Source organism: Acanthochromis polyacanthus, chromosome 16 (genome assembly GCF_021347895.1).
Source record: "Acanthochromis polyacanthus isolate Apoly-LR-REF ecotype Palm Island chromosome 16, KAUST_Apoly_ChrSc, whole genome shotgun sequence".
NCBI lineage: Eukaryota > Metazoa > Chordata > Actinopteri > Pomacentridae > Acanthochromis > Acanthochromis polyacanthus.
This window is the reverse complement of record NC_067128.1, coordinates 35,593,393-35,610,931: the sequence shown is the minus strand read 5'-3', so window position 1 is coordinate 35,610,931 and position 17,539 is coordinate 35,593,393. Positions and strand designations below refer to the sequence as shown.

The 17,539-nt window shown below is 35.2% G+C and overlaps 1 protein-coding gene across 13 annotated transcripts in view; it reads left to right on the top strand.

Moving 5' to 3' along the window:
- Positions 1 to 17,539, top strand: part of LOC110969995 (clathrin coat assembly protein AP180-like) — a 190,244-nt gene that overhangs the window by 1,115 nt on the left and 171,590 nt on the right. For 11 of the 13 annotated variants that reach the window (XM_051936795.1, XM_051936787.1, XM_051936784.1 and 8 more), the window contains exons 3-10: positions 13,096 to 13,238; positions 13,817 to 13,892; positions 14,804 to 14,906; positions 14,988 to 15,081; positions 15,170 to 15,281; positions 15,366 to 15,472; positions 16,684 to 16,725; positions 17,164 to 17,237. In XM_051936795.1, the coding sequence (XP_051792755.1) occupies positions 13,096 to 13,238; positions 13,817 to 13,892; positions 14,804 to 14,906; positions 14,988 to 15,081; positions 15,170 to 15,281; positions 15,366 to 15,472; positions 16,684 to 16,725; positions 17,164 to 17,237 (751 nt within the window). Of the gene's footprint in view, positions 1 to 13,095; positions 13,239 to 13,816; positions 13,893 to 14,803; positions 14,907 to 14,987; positions 15,082 to 15,169; positions 15,282 to 15,365; positions 15,473 to 16,683; positions 16,726 to 17,163; positions 17,240 to 17,422; positions 17,448 to 17,539 lie in introns of those variants that run through there. The other 2 variants (XM_051936797.1, XM_051936786.1) reach the window with 2 other exon arrangements.

Sequence of the window (17,539 nt, the reverse complement as noted above, 5' to 3'; positions counted from 1 at the left end):
GTAACCTGCTCAAGCCAAAGGAGAGCCCAGGTGGCTAATCGGCATTGTTTTATTCTTCTGTTTTATTATAATTTGGAGCCAAATCGTGCACTAATACTGCAAAAAGACAGTGGAAATCTGGAGGCAAAAGTGGCAGAAAGATGTTGAAAACAGTGGAATTTTGTAACATTCAAAAACTGCAAAACCGGTGCAAATGCCAGACAATATCTGTAAAACAGTGATGTTTTCTAACTGATTTAACGGTTTAATTTGACAGTCAAATGTTGTAAAAGACCATATTACCATTTTCAGCCCTTAACATGGAATACATTTTCTTTCAAATGACAAAATATCCATAAAATAAGGATGTTTGTGGTGTTTATGCTAAGCTAGTTTTTATAGATTTGCTTGTTTTATTACATTTTTTTCTGTATTTTTGCTACATATTTTCTGTAATTTAACAAAGCAAGAACAATTTATAGTTGAAAAATCCTGAATTTGAATATACATAATTTTCTTTCAAATCATGGCAAATATTCACAAAATAATACTTGTGGTGTTTATGCAGAGCTATTTTTGATCATTTTGCCTGTTTTATTATCCCCCCCCCCCCCCCCCCCCCAAGTAATTTCACTATATGTCATCTTTAATTTAACAAAGCAAGGAAAGTTTGCCATTGAGGAACTTATTTATTACTTTTTCTTTCAAATAATGCCAAATATCCACAAAATAATGACATTTTAACTGATTTAATGAAAGCAAAACAGCGTACTGTCAAATGTCATAAAAGACCACATCACCATTTTTTAGTCCTTATTATAGATCAGTTTCCTTCAAATAACCACATATTTATAAAACAATGCCATTTATGCTGTTTATGCTTTAAGTATTTAGTTATTATCTGTATTTCCACAAAACAAGAGAAAATAGGAGGTGAAAACTTATTATTTTCAACTCTTTAATACACATGATTTACACATGATCTTTCATTCAAATAATGGCAAATATGCACAAAATAATGATATTTATGCTGTTTGTACCATCTAACATCAGTAGAATGGGATGTGGGGCAAATATGATGAGACAAAGATTCAGTTTTTAGATATTTTGACTTGAAATGTGTCTAAAAAAGGACCCAAATGACTCAAAATCTATCCATAGTAAGCAATAAGTAACCAGATTTCTACTAAAATATAGTCTTTGGTTGACATTTCACCAACTTTGGAGGCTCTAACATTAGTAGAACTTGCTCAAAAACTGTTAAAAATGCTTCAAAGTTGCCCAAAAATCAATCAAATTTGTGCAAAAATGACTTGAAAGTGTCTTATGCTTTGCATAAGCAAATAGTAAGAGTTAGCAACCAACAAAAAGACTAGCTGCTCTACAGGAAAAAGTCATTTTTGCTGATAAGTTAACAAAAATCCATATTTTCTACTGACATCCACACTCCTAACTGTTAAATGCCATGCAATATTTGCGCGATTCTTCCTAAAATTAGATTTTCTTCATTTGTATCCATTATAAAAGGTGAAATAATCCTGCAAAGCTGTAAAATTCATCTGATCAATTATTTATTGCAGCTTTATTCTCCAACTACATGAAATTCCAGTTAAAATGTGATTTAGCAACATGCAGCTAGTACTAAATATTTCTTAAGTGCAGTTATTGCACTTAATTTTGAGTAAATGTATCGAAATGACATATTTATGTATTTTAAGATGAAAAAATGAATGTTATTGACCCTTTTATTGACGTTTTCCTTTTTGCTTTTTGCTTTTTGATAAATTAACAAAATCCATCTTTTCTACTGATTATCCATACTATTAATGGTTAAATGTAAGTAAATATTAGTGTAATTCTTTCGTATATTTTAATTTTTTCATTTATGTGGCTTGTACTAACCTGGCAATAGCCAGATTAATAATTGTGTAGTACTGATAGTACTCCACAATATCAATCTGGGACCGCTCCATGTAAATCCGTTCGGAGGAAAGAGGCACGGATTGGACAATGCAACAGTATGTCCCGCCTCTGACAGGTTTGTTTTTAGCCAATCGCGGGATCTTCAACAACGAGCGGAGCAATTGGTAGATTAAACTCTTACCAAAACCAAAAGGTAAAAAAGCACAAACATCTTTACCATCCAGAAATGAGCAAGCGCCTCCGTTGTTCTTCCTTCAAAGAAGCGATAGGAGATTCAGCTAAAACTGACTTAATAGCAGCATCTACACGATCGTTGTCCTCCGTTGCCGTGTTTGTTTTTGATCTACTGGCGCTTGGTGTCGTCTTCACACCCGGATATCCCGCCCCATACACGAATAACTGCTGCGTGATTGGCCCGTGCCAACTTGGCTCTGTACGAACAGTGAATGCGGGAGCGGAGCAAGATGGTTGCTTGAGAGATTGTGAACTCACAAATATCGCGAGAAATCAATTTGCTGGCAAGGTTATGGCTGTACAGCTGTAAATGCATTAATTCTTGTAAGTTTCTTTGCTGAAAAACAGAACAAAGAAGCAACTCTTTAGATTTTTCTGGCTGAAATTGAGATTTGCTGTGAATTTGTAAAGGTTTGCATTAGTTTTGGTATTAACTGAGGCTAAATTTTCAACATTTTGGAGCCAAATTATGACAGTGATGAATTTACAGCTCAACTTCTTGCAGCTTTTTGCACTTTGCTTCCACAGACACCTAAACATGATGACGAATTCACCGATGAATGTAATTATCGGAGCTCACCAGCTTCTCCGACACCTTCTGAAAGCACAAACACTGAGTCGGACCGTCACAGGCTCTGATTGGCTAAGAAGTCCTGCGTCTTCTGCTCGGACCTTCTATCTGGTGATCTGCTTGCTTCCTGAATAATTTAATAATCAGCCGACGACCGTCTGCATTATTACGCAGCCAAAGGTGACAACGCCGAAACCAGAAAGCAGCAGAGAGCTTCACTGTCAGTCTCTGGATTTAACTTTAGCATCAGTTTCTAAAACAGACCTGCAACTTATGAGTAGTTTGGTATCTGAAAGGCCAGAAAATGGTGAAAAATGTGGATCAGAGTTTCTAAAATCCAAAGTTCTTCACTTTACTGTCATAAAGGAGGAAAGAAACCCAAAAATATTCACAACTAAGAAGATGAAATCAGAATTAAGACTTTCTTTAATTAAAAAGTGACTCAAACCAATTATTTGACTAGTATACTTGGTGTCTAACAACAGAAAATGATAGAAAATGTCAATTAGTGGTAAAGATATTCAGTTTACTGTCACAGAGGAGGAAAGAAAACAGAAAATGTTCACATTTAAGAAGCTAAAAATCACAGAATTTAGATAATTTTCTTCTTGAAAAATGACTTAAACCGATTGATTATTCGACAAAATTAGCTATTTTGTCTTTAAAATTTCAGAAAATTGTGAGAAATGTGGATCAGTTTCCTCAAATGTCTCATTTTGTCCAAAGATATTCAGTTTACTGAGAAGAGAGAATCCAGAAAATATTCATTTAAGAGGCAGAAATTACAGAATTTAGACTTTTTCTGTTAAAAAAAAATGACTCAAACTGATTAATTAATCATCAAAATAGATGCAGATTAATTTAACTAATCGATAAATCTTTGCAGTTTTAATCTCCAACTGCATAAAATTCCAATTCCAGTGTGATTTAGCAACATGCAACTAGTTCTAGATGTGTCTTAAATGTAGTTATTGTGCTTAATTTTGATGAAATACTGCATCTAAAGAACATATTTATGACTTTTAAGATGAGCAGATAAATGTTATTGACTTTTTTGGACATTTTCTTCATGAAAAAATTCATTTTTGGTGATAAGTTAACAAAAAATCCATCTTTTCTACTGACATTCACACACTTAATGGTGAAATGCAGGCAAATATTAGTGTTATTCTTACTTATTTTTAAAATTTTCTTCATTTATATCAATCATATAAAGGAATACTATCCCATAAAGCTGTAAAATGCAGGAAATCTAGTGAGTTTGGGTGTTTTTTCTCGCAGATATCATGATTTGTGATATAATTTTGTAGCTTTCAGTTCAATATTTACAGCATGAGAGGCCAAATTTAAACATTATTGAGCGTTACAACATAAAATACCTTCAAAATTGGTGAATTTGTGAAACCAGTGACAGTTTAACCTCTTGCAGGTGTTTATGATTTCCTAATTGTATCATTTTGAGTTGTAATTTTGGTGTTAGAATCCCAGATTACCGGTTGATTCCTGCTCTCCTCCGCTGGGTTTTCGATCAATGAGGTTGTGTCGAGTCTATTTCTGGGGCGCCTCGTATGTAGGCCACTGTGCTGAAGGAAACTCCTCCAAACATTTCCACAAACCTCTAAAAAAATCCCACACAAAATTAGACAATAAAAAGCAGAATTAAAATAAAAAAAGTAGCTAGGAGTATTTTTAATCATACATGTAGTTATCCACCTTTCTGCACGTTTTAGTTGAAACATGTCGAAGCAGATGGTGGTTGTTGCTCGGTGACAGTTGCACAGTGACCCGATGGGATGGATGCTGGGTTTCCGTGGCAACAGACTGTCAGGCGCTGTAATGGCAGAGAGTCGACCGTGAGGAGGAAGAAGGCGAATGACGGTCCAGTCGTCTCCAGAGAGCAGAGGGGGTTCAGTTCTTCAACCAAAACGCTAAACAATAAATTTAAAAATCTGCTGGGTTAAGATGGAAAAAGCAGCTAATACAACATTCAGCTAGCTTCTTGTGATTTAGCTTAGATGTCTGCGTTTAATTCAGCGTAAAAGGAGGCCTCAGTGCAGGATTGTCATGTCCAAAACAGTTCCTGAAGACAACTTTATCATGAAATTGATGCAAAATTTGAAAAGAGAAAGAAAAATGTTGCTTCTATGGGATCTTGTGCAACAGTAGGTCCAGACGTGGTGCTAATAGCTAACTAGCTAGTTGGTGAATGCTTCTGGAGTTAAACTGCAATACTACGACCTACAATTTTCAGCCAGATAATTACTATCATGTCACATATCGCGTGTAAATATTAATGGTTTAATTGTGAAGTTGAAGCAGCAAATGTTCCATAAGTGTGCAGGACTTTCCTCAAGATGCAGCTAAATTTTTTTGTGTTTTAACTTTGCATTTAACATAGTGGCCTTCGAGGCCTTCAGTGCACGATTGTTGTGTCCAAAACACTTCATGATAACAACTTTATCTTAAAATTGATGCAAAATTTGAAAAAGAGAAAGAAAAATAGTGCTTTTAAGGGATTTTGTGAAAAAGCAGAGTCACACATTGTGCTAACAGCTAACTAGCTGGTTGGTGAGTGCATCTGGAATTAAACTGCAGTACTTCTACGTACAATTTTCAACCTGATAGTTAGTTATCAGATCACATATGTGTAAATATAAATAATTTAACTGTAAAATAAATGCAGAAAATGTAGCAAGACTTTCCTCTACTAGCAGCAGAAAATTTCTCACATTGTAACTTCGACATCTGCATTTATTTTATTGTAAAATGAGGCCTTCAGTGCAAAAATTTAGCGCATTTATTAAAGATCAGACGGTCACTGCGAGACTGCTGTGTCCAAAAGACTCCCTGATCACAAATTTAATGCAATATTGGTACAAATTTTGAAAAGAAAAACAAAAATTTGGCTTTTTTGGGTGCCTCTCTCACATATTTTCTCCTCTGTTGTGGATTTGGGCAGCAGTAGATCCATGCTCTGTGCTAGTGTGCTTAGAAAGTCCGTCTAAGTCTAGTAGCTAGCTAGCCAGCTGGCATCCTGCTAACGGTGCAGGAATGAACTCAAGTGATGTTTACTACTCAATTATTGTCTCCAAAACAGATCCTGATAATAAATTTGCCATGATACTGATGCAGAATTCGAAAAGAAAAGGAAGAATTATGCTTTTTTAGGTCTCACTCTGATCTGTCTTCTTCTCTGATGTGATTTTACGCAGCTGTACATCTACGCTTTGTGCTAGTAGCTAACTAGCTAGTGAGTACATCCACTGTTAAAGTGCATCATTGCTACCTGATAGCTACTTATGTCATTGATTGTATGCAAATATGGAAGATTCAGCTATAAATTAAAGCAGCAAAGGTTCCATAAGTGTGCAAGACTTTCTTCTACATGTTGCAGAAATTTTCTCACGTTTTAACTTTGCATTAAATTCAGTGTGAAAGAGGCCCTGACTGGACGGTTGTTGTGTCCAAAACAGTTTCTGATGACAGCGTTATTCTGATATTGGAGCAAAATTTGATGTTTTTATGGAATTTTGTGCAGCTGTAGATCCATACACTGTGCTAATAGCTAACTAGCTAGTTGATGAGTCCATCTGGCATGAAATCGCAATGCTACTACCTACAATTTTCATCCAGATAGTTACTTATGTGATCATATATCATGTGTAAATATGGAGGAGTCAGCTATAAAATAAAAGCAGCAAAGGTTATAAAGTGTGCAAAACCTTCCTCTACATGCAGCAAAAATTTTCTCACATTTTAACTTAAATATCTGCATGTAATTTAGTGTAAAATGAGGCCTTCACTGCACAATTGTTGTTTCCAAAAAGGCTCCTGATAACAATTTTTTTTATGATATTGATGCAAAATTTGAAAAGAAAAACAAGAATAATGTTGGTTTTGGCATCACTTTCTTCTGTCTTCTTCTCTCACACGATGTTTGCAGCAAAAATTTAGTGTGTTAACTTAGATATCTGCATTTAATTCAGTGTAAAATGAGGGCAGCAGTGCAGGAATTGACTGTCACTGCATGATTTTAGTGTCCAAAAACAACCCGATCACAATATTGATGCAAAATCTGCAAAGAGGAAGAAAAATAATGCTAGTTTGAGAGGTTTTCGTCTTCTTCTTTCACATGATTTTGAACTAGCTGGATAGAAAATTCATCCAGTCTTAATGTGCATCATCACCACTTACAATAATAGTTTCTTATCATGCATGCGTTATTATCATGATGCCAATATGCCGTTTTTAAAAGTATGAAGGTCATACTGCTGCATTGCAACAACACTGTTATAGACTATAAGTCACACAGTATTAAATGGAATATTTCGGTTTATTTAGCCAGGAATTAACTCAGAAGATGAAGTGAAACCGACTCTGCAGGTCTGATGTTAGAGATTTCTGCAGCTTCTGTTCACCAAGGTCAACAAACAGACTGAAGTTCAGTCAACACTGAAGGCAGAAAGTCTGGATTCATCTGAAGTCATGTAGAAAATATCTATACTGGGAGTTAAAATTAAGCTTATCACCTCTTTTACTGTGCATGAATATGTTGTAGTTAATATTTATTTATCATATAAAGCCTCTTTCTTCTGTCTGTACCACTAAATCTCAAACATATCCAGTTGGCTGAAGGATAATCAGGATGTTTCTTGGTTGGATGAAGCCTTATTGTCACCATGAGGTATAATTTTTGAGATTTAAAGGCAATGTTTGGTGAATAACAAATCTTTTTTTTTTAAGTTTAAGGCTATTTTAGTGCAACAAGAAGCTCTGACTGCAAGAATTTCAGGCTTAATACCTCAAAAAACAGCTCAGCCTCCACAAAATGACATTCCTGTACTGCTAAACTCTATTTCCAATAATAGTTTGAAGAAGTTTTTTTTCAAGTAAATGTAAATATACATGCACATATACAGAATTTAGACTTTCTTTCAATAAAAAATGACTGAAAATGGTGAAAAATGTAAATTGGTGGTAAAGATATTCAGTTTGAGCTGCTTTTCAAGAAGAAAATCGTCTAATTTCTGTGATTTTAGCTTCTTAAATGCCAATATTTTCATCCTCTACGACAGTAAACTGAATATATTTGCCACTAATTGAAGTTTTTCATCATTTTTGGACATTCTAGACTCAAAGCAATTAATTGCGACGATTAATTAATCAGTTTGAGTCATTTTTTAATTAGACCAAGTGTCAATTCTGTGGTTCTAGCTTCTTAAATGTGAATATTTTCAGTTTTCTTTCCCTCTCTGTGACAATAAATTGAATATTTTTGCCACTAATGGACATTTTTCACCATTTTCTGAGATTTTAGGGACAAAACAAACAATTTTGACAATTAATTAGTCAGTTTGAGTCATTATTTAATTAGAAAAAGTGTAACTTGTGTGAGTTTAGCTCCTTAAATCTGAATATTTTCATTTTCCCCTCCTCTGTGACGGTAAACTGGATCTTTTTACCACTAATTGACATCTGCCACCGTTCTCCGACATTTCTGAGCCTGTGATTGATTAACGGGTGATCGGTGATCTGGTGCAGCTTTGCTCTCAGGTGTGAGGTGTTTACGGCCTCCTGGACTCTCCTGGCCGCTAACGGAGCGACTTGTTGTGAAAAAGAAACCACAATCACGGCAGCTTCATTCTTAGAGCGCTCCTCTGGGCCGCGGATTACCGTAGGAGTCTTTATTTAGCTCGGCCAATCCGCATTAGCCACACACACCGCTCTAAGAGGGAGTAAATGTGTGTCGGGTTATGATACCACAACAGGAAGCAGGATTACAGCCCATGATAGGACCCGTATGGCAACGCAATTAACACAGCGACAACACACACAGGAGATAATATCTGAGAAAATATGAACACGATAATGTTCTGTAAGCTCTCTGTGGCCAAACAAGTCATCTGAGGAGGCACTGATCCACATTTTTCAACATTTTCTGATGTTAGACACCAAGAAAGTAATCAAATAATTGGTTTGAGTCATTTTTTAATTAACCCTCCTGTTGTCCTCATTTACGGGCACCAAAAAATATTGTTTCCTTATCTGAAAAAAATCCAAAAATTCAGAAAAAAAAATCCCAAATTTGTAAAAAAAAAAAATGTGTAAAACCTTCAGGAAGAAAATTCCAGTAATTCCTTAAAAGTTTCCCTTAAAAGTTTTATTTAAAAAAATCCCCAAATTTGGCACGAAAATTCTTGTAAGTACTTTCAAATAATGAGTAAAAATCTTCCAATAAAAATCCTAAAAATATCTAAAGTGATTCCATCTATATCAGTAAAGATTCTAGTATTTTCTTTAAGAACGTTCACATAAAAATCAAGCAAAATCCAACGACTTTAGCTGGATTTGGTTGATTTTTTGTGAATGTTCTCAAGAAACATTTTAACATTTATTTTTTTCCACCAAAAAATGTTCAAATACTTTCCAAAAACGTTGAAAATGTGGACAGAAGTTTCACTGTGAAAATATTTAATTTTTCCTACATTTTCAAACTTTAAAACGGGTCAGTTTTGACCTGCAGGACGACACGGTTTAAAAAAAGTCTAAATTCTATGATTTTTTTGTTGTAAAATGGTAAATTTTGTGTTTTTTCCTGCTGTGGATTGTAGAGTTTGGTCGTTTTATGGAGACATGAGGCAGAAAAACTCAGTAAAATGAAATCCAGGTTGGAAGTAGAAGAAGTGAAGAAATTAAAGATAAAAACATCATTAAAGCAGCGACACAGTTTCTGTCACCATCTGGTCCGATTAATTAGTTCCACAAAGATCACAAGAAGATCCCAGAATATTAAACGCATTCACTCAGACTGAACCGTTTTAATCCAGTAAAGTGACGCTGAACCCAAATAAAACACAGTTCAGCTCTCATTTACAAACCTGTCATTTTTTTCTATATTGTATCCTATTTATTTTAATCTTATTTCCCTCTAATTGAATTCAATTTTTTTGTTTTTTTAATCTTGTTTCCGTTTTGTTTTATTTTTATTTTTACTTTATTTCACTTTATTTTATTGTAGTTTCATGATATTTAACTTTATTTAATTTATTTAACTTTTATTTTATTTTACTTTATTTTAATTTTAATTTGTCTTATTTCACAATTTTATTTAGTTTCATCATATTTAACTTTATTTAATTTGATTTACATTTTATTTTATTTTACATTATTTTAATTGATCTTATTTCACTTTATTTTATTTTATTGCACCGTCATTTTATACCTTCATATTCTTTAATAAACAATTCTATAAAAAATACACAGCTAAGGCTTATTTTTCTACTAATTGTCATTAAATATGACCTAATTTTATATTTATATTTATAGTATGTAGCTTGAATCTAACGATTTTATTATATCTATTAAATAAAAAAATCAATATTTGTGAATTCATAATATTTTGTCACATATATATAAGTAGTCTTTTATTATGTTAAAAGAAAATTAACATTTCTTTAAAAAATGTAAATCTATGGTTACAGGTTTTAAAGCATTATTTTCTTTATATACATACTGTATATAATTTTGCTTATTTCAATAATACAGAAATAAAAAAATACATTTAAAATAAAAGAAAGTGAAAAAATAAAATAATGTGAAATAAGATCACATTTAATTAAAATAAAATCAAATTAAAAAAAATGAAAAAATATAGTGAAAAAAGATTTTAAAAAATAAATATAAAATATAATGTATAAAAAATATTAAAAGATTTGTTCTTGTCTTTACTCTGCATGTTTCTACAGAGGAATTTGTTCATATTCTATTTATTTGGTTAGAACGTCATAAAAATCGATTGTCTGACTAATAAAGTAATAAAAATACATTCAACATGTCATCGGTACAAATCTTTAAGTCTAATTTATCAACAGAATGAAAGAAGACTTTTAAAGCCGCATTTATTTAATGTTCATTTTTCTCATTTTTTTATAGATAATACCTGATTTGAAAATTAGAATATAAAGATCAACTGGGGAAGCTTTACGGTGACATTTGTAAATTAAAAATAGTTTTTTTTCCCCAGATTTATTTGCAGTATTTTGCTTCAAAGTACATTTGAGTGTTCAGTTCAGGTGTTTTTTTGCTTAAAATTACTTAAAAATCTAATGTAAATCTCATTCGAGGCTCCTAAAAACACTTTCAATTAAAATCTTGCTCAGTTTTCTTCATGTTTTATCCATAAAAGGTCAGATTTCCGTGCTGTTGATGTTCTTCTGTCCATTTTATTCTGATTATTACTGTTTAGTTGAGCGTTTTCGGGTTTGTGGAGCAGCTTGTGTTTACATGCAGGAAGCAGAGCGGTGATTAGCAATAATCTGATTAAAGCCCCAAACCTGAGACCCTCCCAGCCTCCCTGACCTTCAGCTGCCCCCTTTCTGCTCCTGATCTTCTCCCTGCTTTATTTCTGGCGTCTTTCTGTACGAGACCTTCTCCTGTTCCATTAGCGGAGTCGTTCTGTCGATATCTGCGGGATAAAATCTCTCAATGTCAGCATGAGGGCGTGAAAAATACACTTACAGTAAACATCACGCTTCAGATTTCACATTTCTGTCAGGATTCTACTGTAAAATATGTCCTTATCATGTAAATCAGCATTCTGTCTGTCCCAAAATGAGTCAAAGTTAGTCCAAAACGGCTCCAGAATGGTTAAAATGAGACTAAATGTGTCAAAAAAATTACCAAAGGCTTTTTTAGATCTCATAAAACTGTCTAAAATGATGCAAAATTGTCAAAAAATAACTCTAAAATAGTTCAAATAAATTAAAATTTGCAGAAAATGACAGAAAATTAGTTTAAAGAATCAAAGTTTGTAATTGATAACATTAAAATGTGATTGTGTTTCATTTAGGCTTTTATTCTGCACATTTACAGGCCTTAATTGTAGCTTTTTTCTCTACTGAACATGTTTTTATGCTTTAATGTTCAAAACACTGTTCAGTTTAACTAATTTCAAATGCATGTATTTGAACATTCATTAAGGCAAAAATCAGCTCCATCCACTGTTAACATAAAGTCAACAAGAAAGCAGTTTGTAGCTTCATAGAGCCCCATAACATCAGATTTAGTCTCTTACAGCTTTTAAGGAGGAAATGTTAAAATTCATCAATATTTGGTCTGCAGGAACATTTTTGATTCAAATTTGTTTAAAACAATTCCAAATATTCAAAACTGTGCCTAATTCCATTTTCCAGAGAATTACAAAGCTTTACTGTATTTAAACCAGATAAAAATTTATTTTATGCATGTTGCCGCTAACTTCATAGTTTTTTGCAGTTTTTGACAAATATTTCTGGCACTTCTGCTGGACAGATTTTTACTGTGTTTTAATAGATTTTTACTTTCGGTGTGTGTTTTTGACGCTCCATCACCTGTTCAGCTGCTTTTCTGTTTCTGATCTGATGCTGCTGCAGCCTGAACGTCTCTGTTCTGAACGGAGATGACGAAGCAGTATTCTGTGTGTGTTCCTGCCTATAATGTGTGTTTGTGTCTATGAATGTGCGTTTCTGCAGCAGTCGTCCTCCAGCTTTAATATTCTCTGAAGGCGTCTGCATCCGACACTGAATCAAAGTTCCAGTTTGTTATTCTGAGGACAAACTAACCCTTAAAACGTAGCTTTTTAAAGCCGTGCAGAAACTTTTAAAGCCGCAGACCTGCTCCTCTGAGCTGTGAATTATTGAAATTTAACAAAGTGGTGGTTCACATGGTTCATTTTTGATGTTTACTTTTAAATGAGACACATAGAATAAAGAGATTTTGACGAAATAATAAGATTTAAGCTTAAACTTTGGATAAAGATGAGTAGTTCATGGACCGCTGGAATTTTTGTAAAATTCTTTTGTTTGTTTTTTAATATCTGGCTGGTAACTGGTGTGACTTTAGTGATATTTTAAAGATAGCATGTGCTATTTTGCATGTTAATATAATGGTTGTTTCTTTACTCATCTCTCTGCTCTCTGCCTGCAGTTCACTTAAAAAATGCTCTGATTTTTATCATCTCCCTATTGGTCAGATTTACATCAATTATAACTTCCTGGTTATGTCAAGAGCTGCAGAATTTTTGTTTTTTACAGATTCTTGTTAGTATGACTGATTTATTTTGGTTGTCGATTAAAGTCATAGACTAAATGATTTGAAGCTCAGTTAACAATGAGTAGTTCAAAGTCACCGAAACGTCAAAAATCTGATGATTTCCTATAGTTTTTCCATTTCTGGCTGATAAATTGTGTAATTTTAGTGTTTTTTCTAACGATAACATGCCTTTTAAAGCCTCTGGCAGGTTTTTGGGGGTTGGCGGATTAAACTCTTTTATTTCTGGTTCTGAGATAAATTTAAAGCGATGAGCGCCGAGCTGGAGGATTAATAACCGACTCTGACGCCGTGTTTTGCAGATTTGGTGTCGGCCACCAACACCACCAACGTGAACATCCCTCAGATGGCCGACACGCTGTTCGAGCGAGCCACCAACGCCAGCTGGGTGGTCGTCTTCAAGGCGCTCGTCACCACCCATCACATGTGTGTCCACGGCAACGAGGTGAGGCGCCGCTGCTCACGTGTGGAGCAGATTCTGTGGCGTTTTTACCCACTGTGGGCTCATTTTTCACTGCAACATGACCTCTGGGTTATCATGGAACCGATGAGAACTTTGCAGCGTCAGTAAAAGTCACGTATTTCTGCAGGAAAACTGGCATTTCTGATCTTTTTTCTGTCTTTAAATTAAACTTAAACACTCAAACAACAGACTCACCGCTGCAATACTTTGGCATGTTTAAACTGTTCAGCCAAAAAACTCTCAGAATTTTGTCACCTGAATGTTGGTCACAGGTGAATCATTCATGGCTTCACGGTTCGGTCAAGAGCTGCAGAATTGTTTGCTTTTTACAGAATGTGGCTATTATGAATGGTTTATTTTTACACATTTTTAAACGAGACAAGTAGAATAAACTGATTTAAATAAAATATCCTGATTTTAAGGTCAGATCGTTAAGGTCAGTGTGTGTGTGTTAGATCTATAAACCTCCTATATGATAGATTAAAGGTTTAACTGATTGCATTGTTCATTTTTCATGTCTAAATGATGTTTTTTTGTTGGGTTTTCTGTCTTTTTCTCAGAGGTTCATTCAGTATTTGGCTTCCAGGACTTCCTTGTTCAACCTCAGCAACTTCATTGACAAAACCGGCTCCCATGGTGAGAATACAGAGTCTGAACGTCAATTCATTTTATTATTACACTGATGACAGTAATAGAAAAGAAATGCAGTTTTCTGTTGATTAAATGTCTAAAAGATGTCTACATGTTGCAGTCTTTGCCATTAAGCAGTTATATATTTAATTAATGTTAAATTTAAAAGAAAATTGCAAAAAGGGCCTGAACAAGAATCAAATCTACAATATTTAATATAATTTATATATATTTCATATTTTTATTTTGTGCATCTCTGGACATTTATACTTAAGTGACAACAAATGTGTAAAAACTATATTGACTAAACTTGGGCGTATACCTACACTGAATAAAACTGGAACATTTTTGTATTTTATTTTGAAATTTTCTTATCATGTTTTGAAATACACGAAAATATCAATACAATTATGAAAAGATTTTAGATTTATGTTTACATTATAAATAGATTATGTGCCTAATGTGAAATAATATATGATTATTATAAAATATTTAAGATTTTATGTAAAGTTATATGTAACACTCTTGATATTATCCAAATTAACTGGTTATTGTTGTATTTATGATCATAAATAATTTTACTGTGTTTTTCACTTTGCAAAGATAAATCTATGAATTTTATAGGTGGATATATAGATATATATAACATTAAAGTCAAATATACAAGATTTTTATTTTGACTTTGTACGTCATATTTTTAATAATAAAGCCATGAGTTTGTCTCTCTCCACTGCTGATTTTTGATTTTATATTCTGACTAATCTGAAAGTAGATGTACAGTATTTCCTGGTGCAGGCCTTTAACACATCTTAGACAAAATGAGAAAATCTCAGGATGTCCATCACATGAGAGGAAATGAACGAGATCATTTTAAATTGCAGTTTTTTTCCTAAAACATCGCTTTCCTTTGCGTCCAGGCTACGACATGTCTACGTTCATCAGGCGGTACGGACGGTATCTGAACGAGAAAGCCTTCGCCTACCGCCAGATGGCTTTCGACTTCACCAGAGTGAAGAAAGGGTTCGTTGGAAACACCATCAGGTCATAAATCGTTTGTCTTCCACCTCTTCTCATAACGTTCTCTCTGTTTTATCTCCTCAGCGCTGAGGGAGTGATGAGAACTATGACCACCGAGAAGCTGCTGAAGGGGATGCCGGTTCTGCAGACTCAGATCGACACACTGCTGGAGTTCGATGTGCGTCTCAAGATCTTTTTCTTGGGTCTTTATTCTAATAATCCGAACGTCAGACATCAGGTCTTATCTCTGCATCGCCTCCTCCCAGGTTCATCCCAAGGAGCTGAACAACGGCATCATCAACGCTGCGTTCCTGCTCCTCTTCAAGGACCTGGTCAAACTGTTTGCGTCCTACAACGACGGAATCATCAACCTATTAGGTGAGTCGCCCAGAAACAGTCGGTTTATTGAAGGTTTTTTTCCTCACAAACGAAAAGCGTAAATCGTTCTGTTTTTATGCGCAGAGAAATTCTTCAAGATGAAGAAAAGCGACTGTAAGGAGGCGCTGGAGATCTACAAGAGATTCCTGACCAGGGTGACGAAGATTGGAGAGTTCATGAAGCTGGCCGAGGTAGGAGTCCACTGTTGTCGTCTTTAGGAGAAACATCGTAATGCGTGTACGAGGTGCGATCGAAAAGTTCAGAGACTGGGCTAAATCTGGCTGCCATCCTCTCTGAAATAGTCTTGCATATCTTGATCTACCTCCACAGCATTTCCTTTAAAAATCACCGGTCATCTTTGGCGGAGCTCAGCCCAGAACACAGTGATGGTGACCAGACAAAACAGTGACAAGGGGAATAGCTTTTGTGGAAATTTGCATGAGGGGAAGCGAGAACAGTCAATAACTTGGAGCCAAATTTTGATAAAACTTGTCTTTTTCAGGATATAAGAGGTTGTTTCTTGTGGTTTCATGGAGACAACAGAAGGGTAGAAGAAAAACAATGACATATTTATACCAGAAGTCTATATCTGGTGACTCTGACTACCCTACATAATGAGTAAAAATCGCATTTTGTTTACATTTGGCTGCTGCCGCTAGGAAAATATTCTCCTTCTGCAGCTGTACTCTGCTCCTATAACACTTCCTAAAAGTCCTGTTCTGTAAATGGCAGATGAATCTCCCCAACTGTGTCAAGAAAGCAACCCTTAACCCTGAGTTCATTTTGGTAGAAGTTGAAGACAACTTGGATAGTAAGGCCAATGGAAAGCAACGATTGCACTGTTGTGGAAGAAAAACTTTTGGTAAATCGTTGCGCTGTAACCAAGCTGGTGCATAGTCTGAAACAAGTGGAAGCAACTAACTCAATTTCACCTGAAATACTGTCGTCTTTGGTGGTTTTCGTCAGTCTGAACTCTTTTTCTTGAAAGTAAAGTTGAATTTAATGGACATTTTACTCTTTGACGAATGTTTGTAGACCAATTTTGGTGCTGAAATCTGTAAAATCCTTCCTTAAAGTCCTTTGTGCAACTCCAAGTATAACATAATTACATAATGGTTAAGGCAAATGTATGCAGTTCAGACTTGCGCATTCTAGGCTGGAGCTTATAAGTTTGCAACTTTTATAGAAAATAAGCTAGGGTCTTTGTTCAGACATGAATCTGACACGTTCAGATGCCGTCAGATTAACAGAAAGGAGACGTAAAGGGTCTTCAGATCCTCCTCCAGACGTGTCTCAGCTATGCAACACGAACAGTCCTGGAACTTTTGATCGCACCCATATGAGCAATTTTGAGTCTGTGCAGTGTAGTAATGTTGGTTTTATTGTTTCTTCCCCTTAACAGACAGTTGGAGTTGACAAAAACGACATTCCTGACATCAACTACGTAAGTTACACATCATCGCTCTCATGTTTTTATTGTTTATTTGGTTCCTTGTACGGATTAGGAACTCCATCCACCCACCTCACCCACACCCTCATATCCCACCCACCATCTCCCCACTCAGTGTCTCCACCCGGGGCGGTGGTGGATCTAGCGGACTCCGATGACGAAGACTGTCCCTTTAAACCCCTCGAGGACCCGGTAAACAAAGGGTGTCCTAGCCGAGTGCCTGTTTGCAGGATGAAGTGTCGGCATGTTGACCCTAATTTAACCGGACAAACATGTCAGAAAAATCTAGTGTTTGAGCGTGTTTGTACTCGCATGTGGGTGCTGCAGTGAGGCTTTCCAAAGCTCTGAGGCCAGTTTCAACCAGAGAAACCGATGCAGGAGTTGTGTTGAAGGGATTATTTGTCGATGACTCGTGTTTGAATTTGTTGTCAGGCTCCCAGCAGTATCCTGGAGTCTCTGGAAACACACATGAACGGTCTGGAGGACGAAAAAAGGGGAAAGAAGGGGTAAGATGGCATTTAATTCCATTTATCTTAGCTCCTGCTTTATCCTTCTTTTATTTTCACGAGTTGTCACCCTTAAAAAGCTACAGAAATGTTGGTAGAAGCAGCTCTGAACAGGTGTTTTATGGATAATTTCATTTAACCCGTCCTCTCTTTTATTCTCCCTTATGTTGATTTGGAAACACCAGTGAAGGGTGAGCATATGTCGTATGTCTGTTTAGAGTTTCACTAACTTCTTAGAAAACTCTGTATCTAGTGTCACCTCCACCCCACCGTCAGGTAAACACACACACATTGTTCACATG